The sequence below is a fragment of the Scomber scombrus genome, chromosome 22, assembly GCF_963691925.1.
Source record: "Scomber scombrus chromosome 22, fScoSco1.1, whole genome shotgun sequence".
NCBI lineage: Eukaryota > Metazoa > Chordata > Actinopteri > Scombriformes > Scombridae > Scomber > Scomber scombrus.
Window position 1 is genome coordinate 19,644,156 of NC_084991.1, and position 19,101 is coordinate 19,663,256.

Consider the following 19,101-nt stretch of genomic DNA (forward strand, 5'->3'; position numbering starts at 1 on the left):
GTAATTTAAACCCAATTAACAGTCAACAAATAATAATAATGATGAAACAAATAGTTATCGTAACATAAAATCTACCAAATATAATCACCTGATAAAATAGCAGCTGCAGAGTTAGAAAGCTTAATAGTACTGAAGTATTCAGAATGGAAGACAATCATAGTTTAAACTCAAACTACAGTTCAACAAAATCAAATATGAATTCACACTCCTTTGTTTGTTGTTCTGTAAATGTAATGTATCAACATATGATCACACGATATCAAAAAAATAAATTGTTATGATGTGGACACTCCTAACACGTGTGTTTCTGTGTGTGTGTTTGTGTGTATGTGTCTCCCTCTTTCTGTCGTCATATCTATGTGCATGCATGTGTGTGTCACTTGTGTTTCCTTCTGCCTACATGCACACTTCCATGTGTCTGTATGTGTGTGTTAATGCATAAATGCACATGTGCCTCCATGCCGGTGCACTGATGTACACACATGTGGCAATTCATGCATGTATGTGTTTCTCTGTACATTTTTCCTTTGTGTATTTGTACATGTTGCGTATCTTTGCATGCTTATCTGCGTCGACGTGTGTGTATATCTGTGGATGTGCGTGCATGCATGTGTCTGTCTACCAGATGTGCGACAGGTGAGGCGTGGCAGGAGATCATGCTGGCGTGCAAGCCCAATCGGCAGTGTGAGAAAGGATCGACCAATGAGAACAGCTCTCCCAACGAGGAATGTGGCAGCCATTTTGCCATCATTTACTTTGTCAGCTTCTACATGCTCTGTGCCTTCCTGGTGAGTACAGACAGAAAAAGATTGAGGTTTTTTCTATGTTAAACTATTCCTCCTAAGACATCTTTTAAAGTTTCATTTTACAGTTTTGAGTTCAATAGACATTTCACTCATTTGAAAAAGCAGTCTATAATCAATTACATTTTGCTAGTGTAGTTTCTGACTGATTGTTGATTTTTTCCCCAGATCATCAATCTCTTCGTGGCCGTCATCATGGACAACTTTGACTACCTGACGCGTGATTGGTCGATCCTGGGGCCGCATCATCTTGACGAATTCAAGAGGATCTGGGCTGAATATGACCCAGAAGCCAAGTAAGTTAACAGAGAAGTGACAATGTGCATATGTCATCAGAATGTGCATATGTCATCAGAATGTGCATATGTCATCAGAATGTGCATATGATATCAGAATGTGCATATGTCATCAGAATGTGCATATGATATCAGAATGTGCATATGATATCAGAATGTTCATATGTCATCAGAATGTGCATATGTAATCAGAATCTGCATATGTCATCAGAATAATTTGTCTTTAATCTGCAAAGAGTCACTAATGTGTCCTCTGTGCTGTGTTCAGGGGGAGGATAAAGCACCTGGATGTGGTGACTCTGCTCCGGAGAATTCAGCCTCCCCTCGGCTTTGGAAAGCTCTGTCCACACAGGGTGGCCTGCAAGGTAAAAACACACTCACACAGTCCCACAAATGATCAAACATGGTCTGAAGGCTGCAGAGCTGTAGAAAATATGTATTCAAAATATATTCTCCTACTAGATTTTGTGTCAGTGTGTGTGTTTGTGTGTTTTATCTCCTCTAGCGTCTGGTGTCAATGAACATGCCTCTGAACAGTGATGGAACAGTAATGTTCAACGCCACACTGTTTGCCCTGGTCAGAACCGCACTCAGGATAAAGACAGACGGTAACACAAACACAAATAACTTATCCACACAGGAATGACATTTTCTCATAATCTTGCCAAGTCCTAGTTTATTTCTTCTCGCATCATCCCAGTGTTTTCTGTTGCCATTATTGCCATTACTTTTATTCCTGGTCCTGTTTCAGTCCTAGGGAGTCATTTCTTTTTGACTGTGCCCTAGTATGGATTACAGTTTATACCCAGATATCTTGGTTGGATCTAAATACAACAGGGAACTGTTATAAACATTAATGCCGAGGCTTCTCTTTTCTTCTTCTTCTACACTTTTCCTGATCTTGCTCCAGTTTGTGAAAACAGTCGTACAGATACCAGATTTTCTGAACTCATGTTAACCAAATATTCATACATCATGATGATATGTTGGAACAGCTACAGCATATAAATCTGTGCTTACTCCTGCTTTGCTGTTGTGTCATAGTCCAACACCGCTCTGGGAACACCACAGACTCCTCAATATACTGATATAGTAGACATACAGTAGTTGGCTGTGTTGTAACTGTAAAATATTACTGTAAACTTACAGTATTTATACTTTATCATTTGTGTGTGCGTGCAGGTAACCTGGAGCAGGCCAATGAAGAACTGAGGGCCATAGTGAAGAAGATCTGGAAGAGAACCAGCATGAAACTTCTGGATCAAGTAGTGCCCCCTGCTGGCGGTATGTATACTCTGCAACACGTGTTTTGGACATGTGTAGCTGGTAATCTTGTTCAAAATCAGTAAATCCTATAATTAAAGTTGTCAAGTAATATGCCATATGGAGAGGTTTACATTATTATTTCTTGAACTGTTTTTTTCTTCCAGACGATGAAGTTACAGTCGGAAAGTTCTACGCTACCTTCCTCATTCAGGAATACTTCCGCAAGTTTAAGAAGAGGAAAGAACAAGGGCTGGTGGCCAAAGTGCCCCCCAAAACTGCTCTCTCTCTGCAGGTACACAAACACAAAGAGTTCTTTTCATTCTGGGTCATAAATCTGTACATATTTGTGGGCACAGAAATTGTGATTTTTGATGGATCTCTTTAGTGAGATGCAAATACTGTATAGTGTATAGTCAGTATTCAAGGCTGGATTACAAGTGCACAAATACAACTTATTGTATTAAATGAGTGTGAATGATGTGAGCGTAGATGTCTTTTTGGCAGTAAAATAAGCAGGACTGTCACCATGCTTTTCCATGTTATCCATGTGTGTGTGTTTGTGTAGGCGGGCCTGCGGACATTGCATGACATTGGTCCAGAGATTCGGAGGGCCATCTCTGGAGACTTGACCGTGGAGGAGGAGCTGGATAAAGGCATAAAGGAACCCGTGTCGGCTGCATCCGAGGACGATATCTTCAGGGTAAAGGTTGGATACACACACCCTCACTCACTCTCCAGAGAGAGAGAGAGATGATCAGCATCCAGCTTCAAGCCGTAGTGTTGCTCCATGCATAAACACATGCATGTGCTCACAGGTTCAAAAAGACATTGATAAAAGCTTCATTTTCCACCATACAGCTTGGCTACCAATCACTGAACTAAAATACTGAACCAAATCATTTATAGTCGGTACCAGTAATGACCAGAAATTGAACAGCAGAAAACTTCTTTTAACAAAAAACAAAAAAAACTGACAGAAACCAAACACACACAGTTTCTAGTGCTCCTTCACTGGCAGGGTAAGACCTCTTTATTTGCTTAGCATTTCCATCCTGGCTGAGAAAAGTTGTGTTGCTGCTTGGAGTCAGTGTGATAGTTATAGACATTTTTTTTTGTATTTTGATTTAAACATGGTATCTTCCTGTCTTTTTCCACTATCCACATTTTTTCCTCCTGTCTTCACTCCTCCATTTTTCTACTTTTCACCTTCTCTTTTCTCCTTTCTTATTCTTATATTCTTCTCACACTTCCTCTTCAACCTCTAATTTCTCTCTGTCTCATCTTTCAATATCTCAACTTTCATCACCTTTCTTTTTTCATCCACCTTTTTCCCTTTTCTTTGCACTCTATCTTTCTCTCCTCTCCCCCCTTCTCTTCTCTGACACCACAGCGGGCGGGTGGGTTGTTCGGCAACCACGTCAACTACTACAACCAGAGCGATGGTCGTGCGTCCTTCCCACAGTCCTTCACTACTCAGCGTCCGTTGCACATCAGCCAGAAGGGCTCTCCCTGTGAAGGCGAGAGTCCATCCCATGAGAAGCTCATGGACTCAACTACCTTCACCCCTTCCTCTTACTCTTCATCTGGCTCCAATGCCAACATCAACAACGCCAACAACACTGGCATGGTGGTCGGGGTAACGACCCAGGGCATCAGTCGATTCCCAAGCCCTACCATAAGCACTGTGGACGGGCACACGGGGCAGCCGCTCACCCCCATCCTGCTGCCTAGATCTGCGTGGTGCTTCCCTCCAAAGAGGTGAGTGCAGCAGACCAGAAATTGAGATACATGAAGTGTTTTATTATGGCAAGAATGATCAATGTTTTTTCTCTCAGTCTCTTCAATTTCCTGTCTTTTATTTTTATCTATCTTTCAGCACAGAATTTATTCATTTCTCTAAGTCCTTCACTTTTTTCCTTCCTCCTCTCTGTTCCTTTCTTTTGTTTCTGGTGGCAAGCAGGACGTGTTTTTATGACACCTTCATGCGGTATGTTGCCAGGGGACAGAGAGGCAAAATGTGTGTGTATGTGTGTGTATGTGTGTTGTGTTAATTCGCACAAAAAGGTTTCATCATGCTAAATAAAATTGCAAAGCCATCAAGGTGCTATAGCAACACTTGTTGCTATGCACATAATGCTTTAGTTGCTACAACGTAAGCTAAACTACATGCTGCTGTTAAAAATGTGCTACCAAAGCCATAGATAGACTGTTTGGTGCATTTACACCAAATCTTTCCTATCGAGGGCTTTTATTGCTGCTGTTTTATAATATTTAAAGGCAGGTCTGGGTTAGACACAATGTCTGTCTTTGTCTATAACCTCTGCAGAAACGGTATTGTGTGGGAACATCTGAAAGCTCATACTTATCTAATAGCTCAGTACATCTCACAAAGTTGTAGAAAGTGTAGTTACAACTAAATAACTAATGTTTTGTGATGGGATCTCTCTGTTTGCCTAATAGAGGCAGGGGCTTCGAGTTGTCAGTTGATTAGTTCTTCCGGAGGGAGATATATCTGTACAACTACTAGACAGATTACCATTATATTAGCTATGGATATCCATGTCCCCCAGAGGATTTCCATATACATCCATAACTTTATTGACCCTATGATATTTAATTGTGCACCAAAATTGGGTCAAAATTTGTCTTTGACCAAAACTTTTGGCACATTGACAGGATATCTTGAAATATCTAACATCTAATGTACTGATTGCCATGAAATTTACTGAGCTCATAGCTGTAGTTTTGTTTACATATGGTATTAATTCAAGAAGGGATTGCAGGTGTGTATGAACTGAGGTTTAAGAGCGATGGTAAAGTGCAGCTTAGTTACAGTTAGTGACTTTATTTTTAATCTAGTGCTTGATCAAACTCAGAAAAGTCTCAGTCAGGTTTAATGAAATACTGTTCTAACCCAGAGGCTGTGGGGCCCGTTAAATAGCTGTGGAATAAAGGGGCATATTGACATTTAGAAACTATATTTTGTTTTTCTTCACCAGCCAGTTGTCAGGGGGCGTTTATGAGCTGGCAGTATTTAGTTGTATATCTTGAGTGTTCATCACTGAAAATAATTGAAACTGCTAAAGCTAAGCAGTTCGTTATGAGTCATAGTTTTAATTAGAAATACAATTATTAACAGATTGTTCTGGGTAGCTTTTATAAGCCAACAGTCTGGTGAAGAAGAAAATATTAAAATGTCAGAATGTCTCCTTAAAGCTTTAAGTCTGGAGTATGAAACAGATGTGACGGGGTAACAAGGCATCTTTAAAATTCAAAGATAATACAACATTATACAGATAAATACACAGGGTTTACAGTAGTTAAAGACAGATTTCTCTTTTTTTTTCTCTTTTAAGATGTTATTGACTCTCATTTGAAAAGATATCAGCATTAAAAAATACCCATTTTATTTCCTAAAGTATATTAGTATACTGTTTTTTCCACCAACATTATCTAATGACTCTCAATATCTGCTAGGCAACCCATCATCTTATCTAGCCTTGTCTTTGTCTTTTAAAGATGTCTACACCTCAGTCCTACTATCAGTTTGTCATATTCCAGGTACTGCTTTAAATGCTAATCGTCCATTTTGCTTTAAGAAAATAATTATAATCCGCACCTGCTCCTTCTCCATCTTCTCCTCCAGCTTTTTCTTCTTCTCCTTCTTTCTCCGTATTCCTCTTGCAAGACACAATAGTGAAACCTCAGTGGGTTTCTCTGCCTCTCTCCCCCCAAGCTCCACTTTGAGTTTTTTGCTAATCAGCTGCTTCTTTTTTCTGTGTGTTTACATCTGTCTGCTGTATTGTCTACCTGTCCGTTGTCTGTGTTTATGTTCATTTTCTGTGTTTGTCTGTTTGCTCGTTTGGTGGTTTTTGCTCGTTCGTCCGCTTGTAGCTCGGACTCGAGTGACAGCCGTCTGCCAATCATCCGGAGAGGGGAGGGGTCAACAGAGGAGACGTACGATGAGAGCTACGGTGACGACAGGGAGTATCCCGAGGACGACCACTCACTCTCCTCTGACATGTACTACTGAAACACACACACACACACACACACACACTCTTAACAACTTCATCACCCAAGAGTCTAAATTTTGTACATTTTACAGGGTTTGTCTATCATTGACCCCCCCCCTTTTGTGTGTCTGTGTGTTCATGTTAGGCTGGTGTATGGTCATGATGAAACATGTAAGCAGTTGACTCCCATGGAGGAAGGAGAGGCGATAGAGGACAGAAGAGGAGGATGGCAGTCTCCCAGGAGAGTCTTCCTCTGCCCCACTTCTCTGGGTGAGTAGACACCTACATGCAGAGATAAAAAATCTTTGTACAACTTATATCTTCTTGTAGTTATCATGCCTACTTTTATTGTAATTTACACATTTGAGATACTGCATGTTTGCATATTTGTGGTGTGTGTGTGTCTACGTGTTTCAGTGCGGAGATCGTCCTTCCATCTGGAGTGTCTGAGGAGACAGTCACGGCCAGATGTCTCCCAGAAGACAGCTGTACCGCTACACCTTGTACATCATCAGGTAGAAGACACCCACGTAATAATAAATAAACACACATTTGCACTTCCTATAAATGCAGAAAAACAACAAATCAGGCAAAGATCCAAATATAGTACGTGAAGTGGAACTTCCACCAATATGTATGCAGTATATTGAGTTTGACAGACACAATCTTCCCTCCTTGCCCCTCTCTAACACTCTCCCTCTGCTCTCTCTCTCCTCCTCCAGGCTCTGGCAGTGGCAGGGTTGAGTCCTCTGCTAAGAAGGAGTCACTCACCCACCCTCTTCAGCCGGCTGTGCTCCACGCCTCCAGCCAGTCCCACAGGTACACTGCATCATCACAGCTGTGCACACATAAAAAGCCAAAAAGCTGCTTGTCATAATTACTGGCAAACAAGATGTATTGCATTTTCTTGCAATGACAAAATCACTATAATTATTAGATTATTAAAAGTATTTATAAGGAAAAAACAGATAACTGATTGAAAAATTATTCATCGTTATAAATGGCACGTGATTGTCATGTTGCAGCTTTATCATTGTACATTTTGAGACATGTTTGTTCTCCTTATTAATGCTGCTCATGTTCTCATGTTCTAGCCCATGGCAGTGATGCCTCCTACCAGCGAGTCCCGTCTCTGAGGCTAGAGGGCTCCAACTCCCATGAAAAGCTCAATACCAGCTTGCCCTCTGTCAACTGTGGGCCGTGGTAAGACTAAGTATCCTGAAATGAACCGGTACAAGTTACAGTACGAGTTTCTAAGTAAAGGGTTTTAACCGAGAGAAATGTGTTGCCCCCCCAGGTACAGCGACAGTAATGGGAACAGCCGGGTTCCCAGTCCTAATCAAAGACCACCGCGGCCAGTGTCACTCACAGTGCCCTCGTTACTTGGAAGAGACTCCAGCTCACTGTCTCATGGCAGTGCAGGCAGTTTAGTGGAGGCGGTGAGTGAGTGAGTGAGTGAGTGAGTGAGCGAGTGTGTGAGTGTGTGTGTGTGTGTGTGTGTGTGAGTGAGTGAGTGAGTGAGTGAGTGAGTGAGTGAGTGAGTGAGTGTGTGTGTGTGTGTGTGTGTGTGTGTGTGTGTGTGTGTGTGTGTGTGTGTGTGTGTGTGTGTGAGTGAGTGAGTGAGTGAGTGAGTGAGTGAGTGAGTGAGTGAGTGAGTGAGTGTGTGTGTGTGTGTGTGTGTGTGTGTGTGTGTGTGTGTGTGTGTGATCTACTTGTTACTTATCCTCTTTCTCTTCTGCCATACTTATGCTCCTTCCACCTGCCCCACTCCATCACCCATTCCCCGCAATCTTCCTCCCTTCCTCTCCCTCCTTCTCTCCTTCTCTCCTTCTCTCTTTCTCTTTCCCCCCCTCAAGGTGCTAATATCAGAGGGCTTGGGCCAGTTCGCCCAGGACCCATCCTTCATTGAGGCCACCAAAGCTGAGTTGGCCGATGCCTGCGATATGACCATCGAGGAGATGGAGCACGCCGCCAACAACATTCTCAATGGCAACACCACCACAAACGCCACATCCAGCACCTCCTCCACCTCCCAGCACAGCCCCAACGGCAACATCCTCCCCTTCCACACAGCAACAGCAACACACAGGGAACGAGCGGTCAGCTTGACTCCCAGTGAAGACGGGGGAGAGGCTGGAAGCAGCAGAGGCTCCATCCATGAGCCATCCTCATTGGAGGAGCGGCAAGAGCTTTTAGCAGGAGGGACGGGACAAGAAGAGGAGGAAGAAGAGGTGGTAGGGAGGGAGGAGGAGCACCACAGAAGCTCAGTTGTGATTGGAGGAGCGCGGCAGAGGAACAGCGGGCTGTTGGAGGACGAAGATTTGGAGTGCGTGACAAGTTTGTAGGAGTCGGCTCAACGGGTTCGATTGGCCGACTGGCCCCTCTGACATCATCAGAGACTGACGCTTGTCAGTGCTGGGTAACAGCGCCGCGGCTGGCTCTGTCTGTCCCCGCCCCTCACACACACACACACACTGTCTGCCTCTCTGCCAGGCATATCTGCTCTGGACAATGGCGGCCAGTGACGCAACCTTAAACACCTGATAAAGAATTTGTTGGTTTATATGAGTTTGTATGTTTGAATGTTTGTAGTAAAGTAAACCACACTATACTCTATACTATCTGAGTGTATGCTTGTTGAGTGTGTGTGTGTGTGGTCTATGATTTTCTCTATTTGTACGCACATTTGCGTGTGCGCGTGTTCTCCACACGTGTCTGAGTGTGTCTCTAAAGTGCCTCACAGTTTTATCATGTCCTCAAAGTGTGAAGAGCAGAAAAGTAGAGACGGAGGAAAGGAGAGATGAAGGAAAGGTAGAAAGGAAACAACAGAAGCAGGACGCCCTTATATGGACTTCCTGCATTCGACATAGTGTGTTAATTGTTTTCATTTCCTATGCCTACTTTGGTGTTGTGTTATTGTTGTTTGTCTGGCCGCCATAAAGCCAGGTAGGGGACAGCAGACCAGCTTGTGTGGGGGGGGTCAGTTAAGGATTCAAATCTGACTGCACCCACTTGACGTCAAAGGTCAACTCCTCCTTCTTGGTTCACTGATGATGAAGCGCTGTATTGAGTAAACAGGGGTAAGGAAAACCCTGTTTGAAATCTCATTTCTCCTCCTCTTCCAAAGCTAAGGAACCTTGGAGCACAGCCCTGCCAGCCGGGGGTTGGGATTAAGGTGACACACCACCCCCAGCCAAAGGGGGGAAGGATTTGAGGGATGGACCAACAGCCACAACAGGGCTGCTGAAGGGGGCCACAGGCAGAGACACTCTCTGGCCAACAGGAAGCCAGCCAGCTCTTTTATTCGCTGGTCACGCCAGCGAGAGACAAACTCACCTTGACCTGGCTTTGCCTCCTCCGCTGCTTTTCCTCATTTGACCACGCCCACATCCTGCCCCCAGCAGGAAATGGGAGGGGCATTTGGTGGCTAAGCAGAGACAGCGAGCCCCCTTTTCTGCCTCATACCTCGCCGTTCCTCACTTTTCCCTCTCTCCTTCCTCCCTCCCCTTTGGTTATTCCACCATCCCTCTCCTTCCATCGCTGGGTTTTTGCTTTTTCTGCCCTCGGGGAGGCGTGTGTGTCGAACAGGGCAAAAGAGACGGAGGGTGGAGGAAAGAAGGGGAGTGGCAGATTGAAAAGAAAACAGACTCTGGGCATGGATCTACAGAGGATCTGTCCGTCAGTCAGTCTCACCTCCTTGTCCAAGACCCTCCTCTTCCTCTCAGCGTGGAATCCTATTGGATTGCTGCCACACACTCTCTCTACAGACCACGCCCACTATGTATTTAACAGTTCAATATTGTGCAAAACTGGCTAGCCATGACTATTTTGTTTTATATTCATGATGTTATTGGTTTAATTTATCCTTGATTTGTTTGCATAATCGGGGTGCTGGTCTTATAAATGTATTTTTGCTCGGTTTATTTTAGGAGAATTTTAAGAGGTTTTAAGTATCGAAGCAGGGCGTAGTGTTTGTGTGTGAGTGTATAACTATATTTGTGCGTGCATGTGTGTGTCTGCGTTTTAGTACAGGATGTGTGCGCGTATGAGTGTGAGAGATAGCGTGTGTATCTAAAAGGGGGGGTCTTTCTCTCTAAAAGTATGCACCTTTTACAGATTGTATCTATTTATTTATTTATTTTTCCCAGAAGAGAAAAAAATGTATGTGTGTGTGTGTGTGTGTGTATGTGTGTGTGTATGTGTGTGTGTGTGTGTGTGTGTGTGTGCGTGCCTGTGCTCGAGTGGTTACTTATGTATTCTAAAAAGCTGATTTTAAGCCTAGACAGTAAATTAAGGTAGCATTACAAATGTGTGTGTGTGTGTGTGTGTGTGTGTGTGTGTGTGTGTGTGCGGGTGCGGGTGAGGGCGTGTGTGATAATGGGCCTCCTTAACACAGGGTTACCATGGACAGGCATGCTTCCAAAGCTTTTGTGATTTCTTTAGCACAGTTTTTACTTTTTAGCCAAGCTGCAGAGTCAAAAGCCACTCTTCTATCTTTCGAAAAAATTAATCATCACATAACTATTTTTTTCCTGTGTAGACGTAGATAGGTGTTATGTCTCCTGCAAGGTCAAAGGTTAAGAAGTTTTAAGTTCATAATGGGCGATGAGTTTCGGCATCGCAGCTCGGCCAGATGGTTACCGGCCTTTTGGCGATTGCTGCTTTTTCGTCCTCATGGCGGATGGTTGCTCTGAATAGCAGAAACACCCCAGTGACATGTGGTGAATGAACTAGGGTGGTGATGTCCCGATCGTCCAGTCGTAACCCACAGTTATCATTCTATCATAATTAAAATCTGCAAATGAACTATTAGGGCTGGTGTACAGATGCTGCAAGACACATCTCTTTGTCTGAGGTCTGCTCACATCACTAAAAGATTCTGATTTATTATCATTCTTAGAGATAAACTCATTTTCTTGTCATTTCTGAAAAAAATTATTAATGGAAAAAATTCATTTATTGGTAATTTAGAAGATATGATAATTGGTTAGTGGGATGAATTATTGGATATTGATCAGAAAACTGTGAGCTCAGTAGGAAGTTGTATTATGGAGGATTCCCTTTTGTTTGTTATTTTAATTTTTTTTTTGTCTAATGGCTTCTAGGCAGCATGCTGACAACATTTGATTGATCTTTTCTCTATAATAGTTTCTTTCTCTAGTGTAGTTTTGGATTCGCTTCAGATTAGATACGGTCATGCTTATGGCCGTAGCCAGGTATGGTACTCAGGCGTCAGTACATTACACAAGGCACATGTCCACGTTTCACACTGATCAGAAATCATTACTGTTGTCAAAAATCACATTAGTGGTACCAATTTCAAGATTGTAACAAGATTTTTTTTTAGGATTTCCATTTTTATTAGCCACTACAAATTTGAAAAAAACATCAAATCTCAATGCCAAATCAACCAGATCAAGTATTAAAGGTCTGTATCTTTATTAAATTGCAATGGATCAAGTCAACACAGATGAAAAAGTATTTTAAGTAGGTCAATAAATTCAAAAAGTCTGGCTTAAAACATTAAAAACATTACTTTAAACTCTCAGAGGGATTTTTTTAAAGTTGCTGTTGTCCTCTGAAATTTCAATTAAAATTGCATTGAATTCCCACCCAGACCGATATCACATGCCAAGTCATGGTAATTAGTGTTTCAGTTGTTTTTTTGTTGTTGTTGTTGTTGTTTTTAAGTATTTACCTTTAAGGACTCGCTGCAGCGCTCTCATTCCTACATATTCAGCAGAGTAAGTTTTTTTTGGCAGGGAAGGGTATGCATGAACACACTGCCATACACTGCATCCTGTGCCAGTAACAGACTTCTGACATTATTATGCAAACTAAATGTGAATGTTGAATGTGTCTTTAGTGGCAGTGCTATCGTTATTTTGTGGTTACGGCCAAACTGCAAACCCCTTAAAGAAGTCTGTGGTATCAGTAGGATACCCCTCCCTGACATTTAGTCTTTTCTTATCAATGATCCTCTTGCTCTAGAAAAACAACATCATCACCATTGTGTTCTTTCTTATTGATACACCTCATTAAACTAAGCACTCTTCTTTATTGAAGTAATTTGGTACCATAAGCTAACTATTGGATATATAGCTATTTGTTTTGCATCTAGTGGCTCACATCAGTTTCTGTATAAGCTGCTTTTGTTTGTCTCAATATTGAAAGTCAGATTTCAGGATTGGTCGATAATGTTAATGTATGTTATTACACTTAAGTTAGCACACTTATACTCTTGTGCTTGGGGTCATGTTTCCACACTTAGTTGAGAATTAGTCATAGTATAGTTTTGTTACACCTGAATTTAAAAAGACAGGAAACCTTCTTCTCCCCGTTAAATATTCAATGAATTATCCAACACAGAATCTTCACTTTCACTTTCACTCATTTACTTATATGCACACATCACAGAGTAACCCTACATGGTATATAGGTGTCAAACCAGGTTTAAAGTTGTGTCTGTTAATGAGGCTCTCTGGTTTTACAGAAGAAGCTGGTGAGAGAGATTCAGAGGCCTGTGTGTGGTTCCCCCGTGTGGTGTCGAGCAGCATTGCAGTTTTTGTTTCTATACAGGTTAGCATGAACTATGAGGTGTTGTGTTGCAGTATACGGTGGGGTGTAATCCTGCATCCCACAAGATATGCAAAAACAATGCAATAACTATGACTGTATACAAGGTTCCCTGAAGTAAATCTACTTGTGAAAGTGAGGCGGGGGGGAAAAAATTCAATATCAAGGATCATGTGTTTTTTTCTTTTCTTCTGTTTGTTACATTTTAAAGTCAACTCAGTGGTTTCCATGCAAGAGAAACCTAACATACTTGAAATCAGGTACATTGCAGTGCAGTATAGTAAAGATGTATTTATTTTATCTTTGACGTGCCGGAGTGTTGGATCTGCATCTTCACTCCAAAAAAAAATATGTGTTGAGACAGCGATGTGAAATTGGTGTTTTTTGCTTGTGGTTTAACATCCAACCAGCGGAGACCCAAAAATGAAAAGCTGATCATTGATTTTTTTGATTATTCAGCAGCAAAAACAACTAACTTTTACCTCCCTGACTCAATACTTTTTTCGGCTGTATCCCTTTCTCTTGTTTATTTGCAGTTAGAATTGCATGAGGTTCACACGTTGCCAGGTTTTTGCAGTCGTTTAGTCACGTTCAGGTTAATTATCATATCACATTATGACAGAGTAGCTATTTTCTATTTGGTGTACATACTGTATGATTGAAGTCAGTATTTCTTGAAAGGTGATTTTGCATATCTTATGGGCTCTTAGATCATTATTTGAGTTTAAACAGTTGTCAAAACATGAGAGGTTTTAAAAAATTATAGTATTTGTACTCTTGACAATTAAGAGAGGTGTCACTAATTGTTTACCTACAGTACCGGTCAAAGGTTTGGACACACCTTCCCATTGAAGTTTGAAGTTTTTTATTTTGCACAATAATAAGACAAAAAGGAAAAAAGATAAAGAAATAGCAACAAAAGAAAGGTGCAAGGTAGCGGCAAGAAACCCAAAAGGGGCTTATACAGGGCCTCTAGCTATATTAAAATTCACAAGTTAAATTAAAAACAAAATAGCTATGAAATAGAAAAAGAAAAAAAAAATAATTTCCTTAAAAATAAAGCAAAATTATAATAATATTAAAAATAAAAATTTAAAATAAAACAAAAGTGTAGAAATGTGTGTGTGTGTGTGTGTGTGTGTGTGTGTGTGTGTGTGTGTGTGTGTGTGTGTGTGTGTGAGAGAGAGAGAGAGAGAGAGAGAGAGAGAGAGACAGAGTGAGTGAGTGAGTGAGTGAGTGAGTGAGTGAGTGAGTGAGTGAGTGAGTGAGTGAGTGTGTGTGTGTGTGTGTGTGTGTGTGTGTGTGTGTGTGTATCAACACCTTCCCATTCTCTTTAATGAGAAAGTGTGTCCAAACCTTTGACTCGTATGTATGTGTATCCTCAGTCTCTTGTCTCACTTCAAATTTTTTACACTTTCCTCATCTGACATGTAGAAGTCAGACCAGCTTCAAGATTCTCATGAAAAGGACCAAATTAGTAATTCACTCAAATTATGTCAGGAGGTATATACAGTAGGTGGGTTTAAATCCAGACTCAGGACAGACACACACACACACCCTGGCAGGAGCACAGAGATGGTGCACATACAAAGTTCATTGCTTACTTGCATTGAAGCACAAAGTGAAGTAGATACATGAAGTGGTCAATATTAAAAATCCACTGTTTAACTGTTTGTTCTTGTTCATCCTGTCAGGAATAGACCCGTCCCTCTAAAGACATGTTGACTGGTCAGCAAGACATTCACATATACAGTTTATAACATTCATGATGGCCAGTATTCAGTATACTGGAGTTTATATTATTCTACTATTACACAATAATTAGAGTTTTGGTATTTTTCTGAGTCAACATTCCTACATTTGACTATTTTTGTGCCAAAGAACACATAAGAAGAGCAGGAATGTGTATTTCTTCACTTTAATTACCATCTCGCATTGTGGAGAAAGTTTTCAAATAGCTCTAATTTAAAAATTAAGAAATGTGAAGGGAAAAATAATACATGTCTGAAGGCTGCTGTTTGGACTCATTTTAAAAAAGCTTTTCACGATCTGGAACTCTGAGATCGAATGCAGACGTTATTAGTTACGCCTGAGTTTGACAAGTCACATTGTCCATTAACCTTCGTGTCGTCTTCCCGGGTCAAATTGACCCCGTCTGTTTGGACTGTTCCTTCCTTCCTTCCTTCCTTCCTTCTTCATCCCTTCCTTCCTTCCTTCTTCATCCCTTCCTTCCTCCTTCCTTCCTCCCTTCCATCCTTCGTTCCTCCCTTTCTTTCTTCTTCCTCCCTTCCTTCTTTCCTTTCCTCCCACCTTTCCTTCCTTCCTTCCTCCCTCCTTTCCTTCCTTCCTTCTTCCTCCCTTCCTTCCTTCCTTCTTCCTCCCTTCCTTCCTTCTTCCTCCCTTCCTTCTTTCCTTTCCTCCCACCTTTCCTTCCTTCCTCCTTTCCTTCCTTCCTTCCTTCCTTCCTTCCTTCCATCTGTCCATCATTCCTTCCTTCCTTCCATCCTTCCCTCTTTCCTTCCTTCTGTCCCTTCCTTCTTTCCTTTCCTTCCTTCTTCATTACTCCCTTCCCTTGCTTCTTCCTTCCTCCCTCCCTTCCTTCCTTCCTTCCATCTGTCCATCCTTCTTCCCTTCCTTCCTTCCATCTGTCCATCATTCCTTCCTTCCCTCCTTCCTTCCATCTGTCCATCCTTCCATCTGTCCATCATTCCTTCCTTCCTTCCTTCCTTCCTTCCTTCCTTCCTTCCTTCCTTCTGTCCCTTCCTTCTTTCCTTTCCTTCCTTCTTCATTACTCCCTTTCCTTGCTTCTTCCTTCCTCCCTCCCTTCCTTCCTTCTTCCTCCCTTCCTTCCTCCCTTTGAGGACAACAGGAGGGTTAAAGGAGAGGTCTATTGTGTGTGTTTATGTACCTGTGGTCTCCACCTCTCTTTAGATAACTAGTTGGCAATCTATCATCTATGCCCTCTGCCAGTTAAACTAAAACCTACAGCCACCAAAGGAGTTTTTGAATTACAAGTCATTTCCTTGAATGAAAGCTAGAATAGATGATTGCTTGATTTCTGATTTCTGACAGTTGACAATCTAGTTGGCGTTTGATGACAATAGAAAGCAGCAGTGGGTGTCTTGAGCTGAGTAAGAATCCTGCAGGTTTGGAGTTTGGACGTTTTTATTTGATCATGTTTGGATTTCAGGGTGGTTTAAGTTCTCACATGGTGAATTATATATCCAAGTGATGTTTGATGTGCATGGGTCTCTCTCTGTAGGGGGTATAAAGTATTGGTCCATATCTTTTGTCTCACCACTAGCCAATGATTGTATATTTTTATACACCATATATATAGCAAGATATCTATGAATATATAATATTTAATCACCAGAATGTTAATGTAAGGAAAAGACAGGACACTTAAAGTATTTGGCAATATAGTGAAGTCATGGTCATAAAAATAAAATGTGTTCTACAGGCCTACTGACTGTAGCGTCAGTATGAATTTATTGATCAAAGTCCCACTTTGACTGTATTTTGACCAAAATGAAAAAGCAGGGAATATTGTAATTACATTTATTGAAGAAGGAACATTGTATATTTTAACTGATGGTATATAAGAATGAGCCTTTAGGACATTTTCACAACATTTGGATGATTCGAAGACTACGGTCTAAAGTCTATTTCACAGTTTTTTATTAGTATTTAGACTTCACCAGAGATTTTTTGTTTAGCTATAAAAAAAGGACATTTCCCAGAGTGTCATGCAGTCTGCTTTGGCTTGTGTTGAGGATATCCAAACCTGCTCTATCCATTCCTCCTTTGTAATCCAAGGGTTTCCAAAAACATAAAAATGAATATGTTTCTCTACTGGTCAGCAGTGGGTGGTGTTAATGTTGAACCTTGATAGCCTCTGTTCAGTTTGACGTAAAAGATCTAAACATGCATTTATGTTTGTTTTATGTTTTGTGAAGTGGGCTGAAAGACGTTAACCTTACCAGCAACCTGTCTGCACGGGTCAGAGTCTGGACATTTTCTTACTGTAGCATCGAGGGACTTGTCTCTCTTTAACTAGTCCTACATCAGCGATACGTGCACATTCACCGTGCACTTTTTACACACACGGACATTCTTCTATTTCAGCAAACTAAAGACGTCTAACCAAAAAATTCCACCTGTGAAGGACTAGACCTCTCTATGCTTTTAGCCATGAAAATCATGTAGCTTGTATTTATTTTCTTCCAAGAATGAATTTGGAGGACTTGAATTAAATCTGTGCAGAGAAAATCCGTTCAAACCTTATTATATGGAGCTCTTTGTCAACTTATTTTAACAGTATTAAATGGAGCAAAAGTATATGTCAGATAACTTTATCTAAAAAATGTTGAATTCATATTTTGCATGATGCCATCTTTTTACAGTGATGACATACAGATGTTATGTTTGTGTGGAAGAGCTGCTATACAGATGTCATCTAACACACTTTAACTAAAATAGTATTTTAAAACATTTAAAAATGAATAGATTAGTGAGTTTATCATTAACTTCTCAGTTTCAGAGAGAAAGGGTTGTTGGTCACTCCTCTCATGGATCCGCCACCGTCCAACAGATGTTCATTATATTTTCTTGTAAACCGAAGTGTTGGTTGATCATTGCTTGATCCTGACCAAAAAAAAAATATTTTAAGATGACTATTTTGAATATAGATTTTATTTTCCTTTTTCTCTCAAGGTAAAATCATCATAGCCTGTTGTGGTAGGATTCTAATGAAACTAATGAAACCTAATTAAACATATGAATTCCCTTTTTTTCTGGAGAAACAGGAGAGCATCATCTCTTTGTTTTGTTGTACAGATGTTAATTTGATGCTGATGGTGATGATGATGATGATGATGAAGGCTTTGGCAAATGGAACAGACAGTGAAAAGGAGAATGTATAACGAAATACCATTTTATTTTGCAAGTTTGTTCTATTTTAGATATTATATCTAGAAAAAACTATATCTAAATTATAAGATATTAAATGGCAGCTTGGAGCTGGATGCTGCAGTCTGGAGGAGGATTAAAAGAACCTACACCAGGTGTGCAGGTATCATGGTTTACTATGGATTGTATTACATTCTACAGGATTGCAATTTCTATATAAAACTTCTTGGTTTTACCATCAGTTGGATGTTTCATTAGGTTTAGAAAAATCACTATTGATAAGTTTCCTTTGAGTGAAAACTTGCCTTTGTCTGTTTTGTTGCCAGTGCATAAACAGGATTTTTAGAGAGTAACAGATTACATTACATGCATTCGGATTACAATTATAAGATTAAGGTTAAAAGTATTGTGACAGACTATAGACACGCTGGAATAATTATGATCAAGAAACCAGGCATCACACTTGGCAGATGATGCAGATGAGTGAAAATTCACTGTTGAATTTGACACAGTGCAGAATTTATATTTCCAGCCCACAAAAATTTGAACAAATTAAAAGTAATTGTAGGGATTTTGTCGGCAAAGTCAACCCTGTTTCATTTCACTCAAAATATCTAAAACCAACCCTTTGCATATTGTACTACACTGGCTCATTATAACACTCAAATGGTTGGATTTTTTTTTTTTTTTTTTTTTTTCATATAGCAAGTTCATGCATGACACTTCTCATTGACGCATGTAAAGTCTTCACCACTCACTTTAAGGAACATTGGATTTGTTCACTTAAGAGACAGCGGTGTTAAGAGACAAAAATATTACCTTTTTCTGTGGCTGGTGAGCGTGAAAATGAAACCAGTTATAGCTGAAAAATTTGCTTGCCCACTAGATATAGAGATATCTGATAGTATATATAAAAGTCATTGTGTAGCAGCACCTCTCTATGTCAACATTTAGGACGACTGTTAAGTTTTGTTTGGACCTCAAAAGCCTCATGCGTTCGCCAGTCATTGTAGTATCGATGTTATAATCATAAAGAAGATCCCTATTTGCACATATGAAACGCTGAAAGTCTCAATATTGAGATTGCTTTTCATGTTTCACTTTTACTGAGAGGAGCAGAGCTGTTGACTGAGGAGAGTTTTCTGTACCAGCTAGTGGTTCTAGGGGTGTAGCAGCAACTTTTCAATGCAGACTTCTGGTGTTAAATCAGCTCGTCCTCAGTAGAAACACGAA

The 19,101-nt window shown here is 40.7% G+C and overlaps 1 protein-coding gene across 1 annotated transcript in view; it reads left to right on the forward strand.

Moving 5' to 3' along the window:
- cacna1c (calcium channel, voltage-dependent, L type, alpha 1C subunit) overlaps window positions 1-8,850 on the forward strand; it is a 188,755-nt gene extending 179,905 nt beyond the window's left edge. The window contains exons 37-52 of the mRNA XM_062444064.1: window positions 626-788; window positions 972-1,099; window positions 1,368-1,464; window positions 1,605-1,707; window positions 2,282-2,383; window positions 2,530-2,657; window positions 2,931-3,071; window positions 3,756-4,123; window positions 4,326-4,352; window positions 6,260-6,388; window positions 6,527-6,651; window positions 6,799-6,896; window positions 7,104-7,200; window positions 7,476-7,584; window positions 7,679-7,820; window positions 8,238-8,850. Of these exons, the coding sequence (XP_062300048.1) occupies window positions 626-788; window positions 972-1,099; window positions 1,368-1,464; window positions 1,605-1,707; window positions 2,282-2,383; window positions 2,530-2,657; window positions 2,931-3,071; window positions 3,756-4,123; window positions 4,326-4,352; window positions 6,260-6,388; window positions 6,527-6,651; window positions 6,799-6,896; window positions 7,104-7,200; window positions 7,476-7,584; window positions 7,679-7,820; window positions 8,238-8,726 (2,446 nt within the window). The 3' untranslated portion in view covers window positions 8,727-8,850. The remainder of the gene's footprint in view (window positions 1-625; window positions 789-971; window positions 1,100-1,367; window positions 1,465-1,604; window positions 1,708-2,281; window positions 2,384-2,529; window positions 2,658-2,930; window positions 3,072-3,755; window positions 4,124-4,325; window positions 4,353-6,259; window positions 6,389-6,526; window positions 6,652-6,798; window positions 6,897-7,103; window positions 7,201-7,475; window positions 7,585-7,678; window positions 7,821-8,237) is intronic.
- The last annotated feature ends 10,251 nt before the right edge of the window (window positions 8,851-19,101 follow it).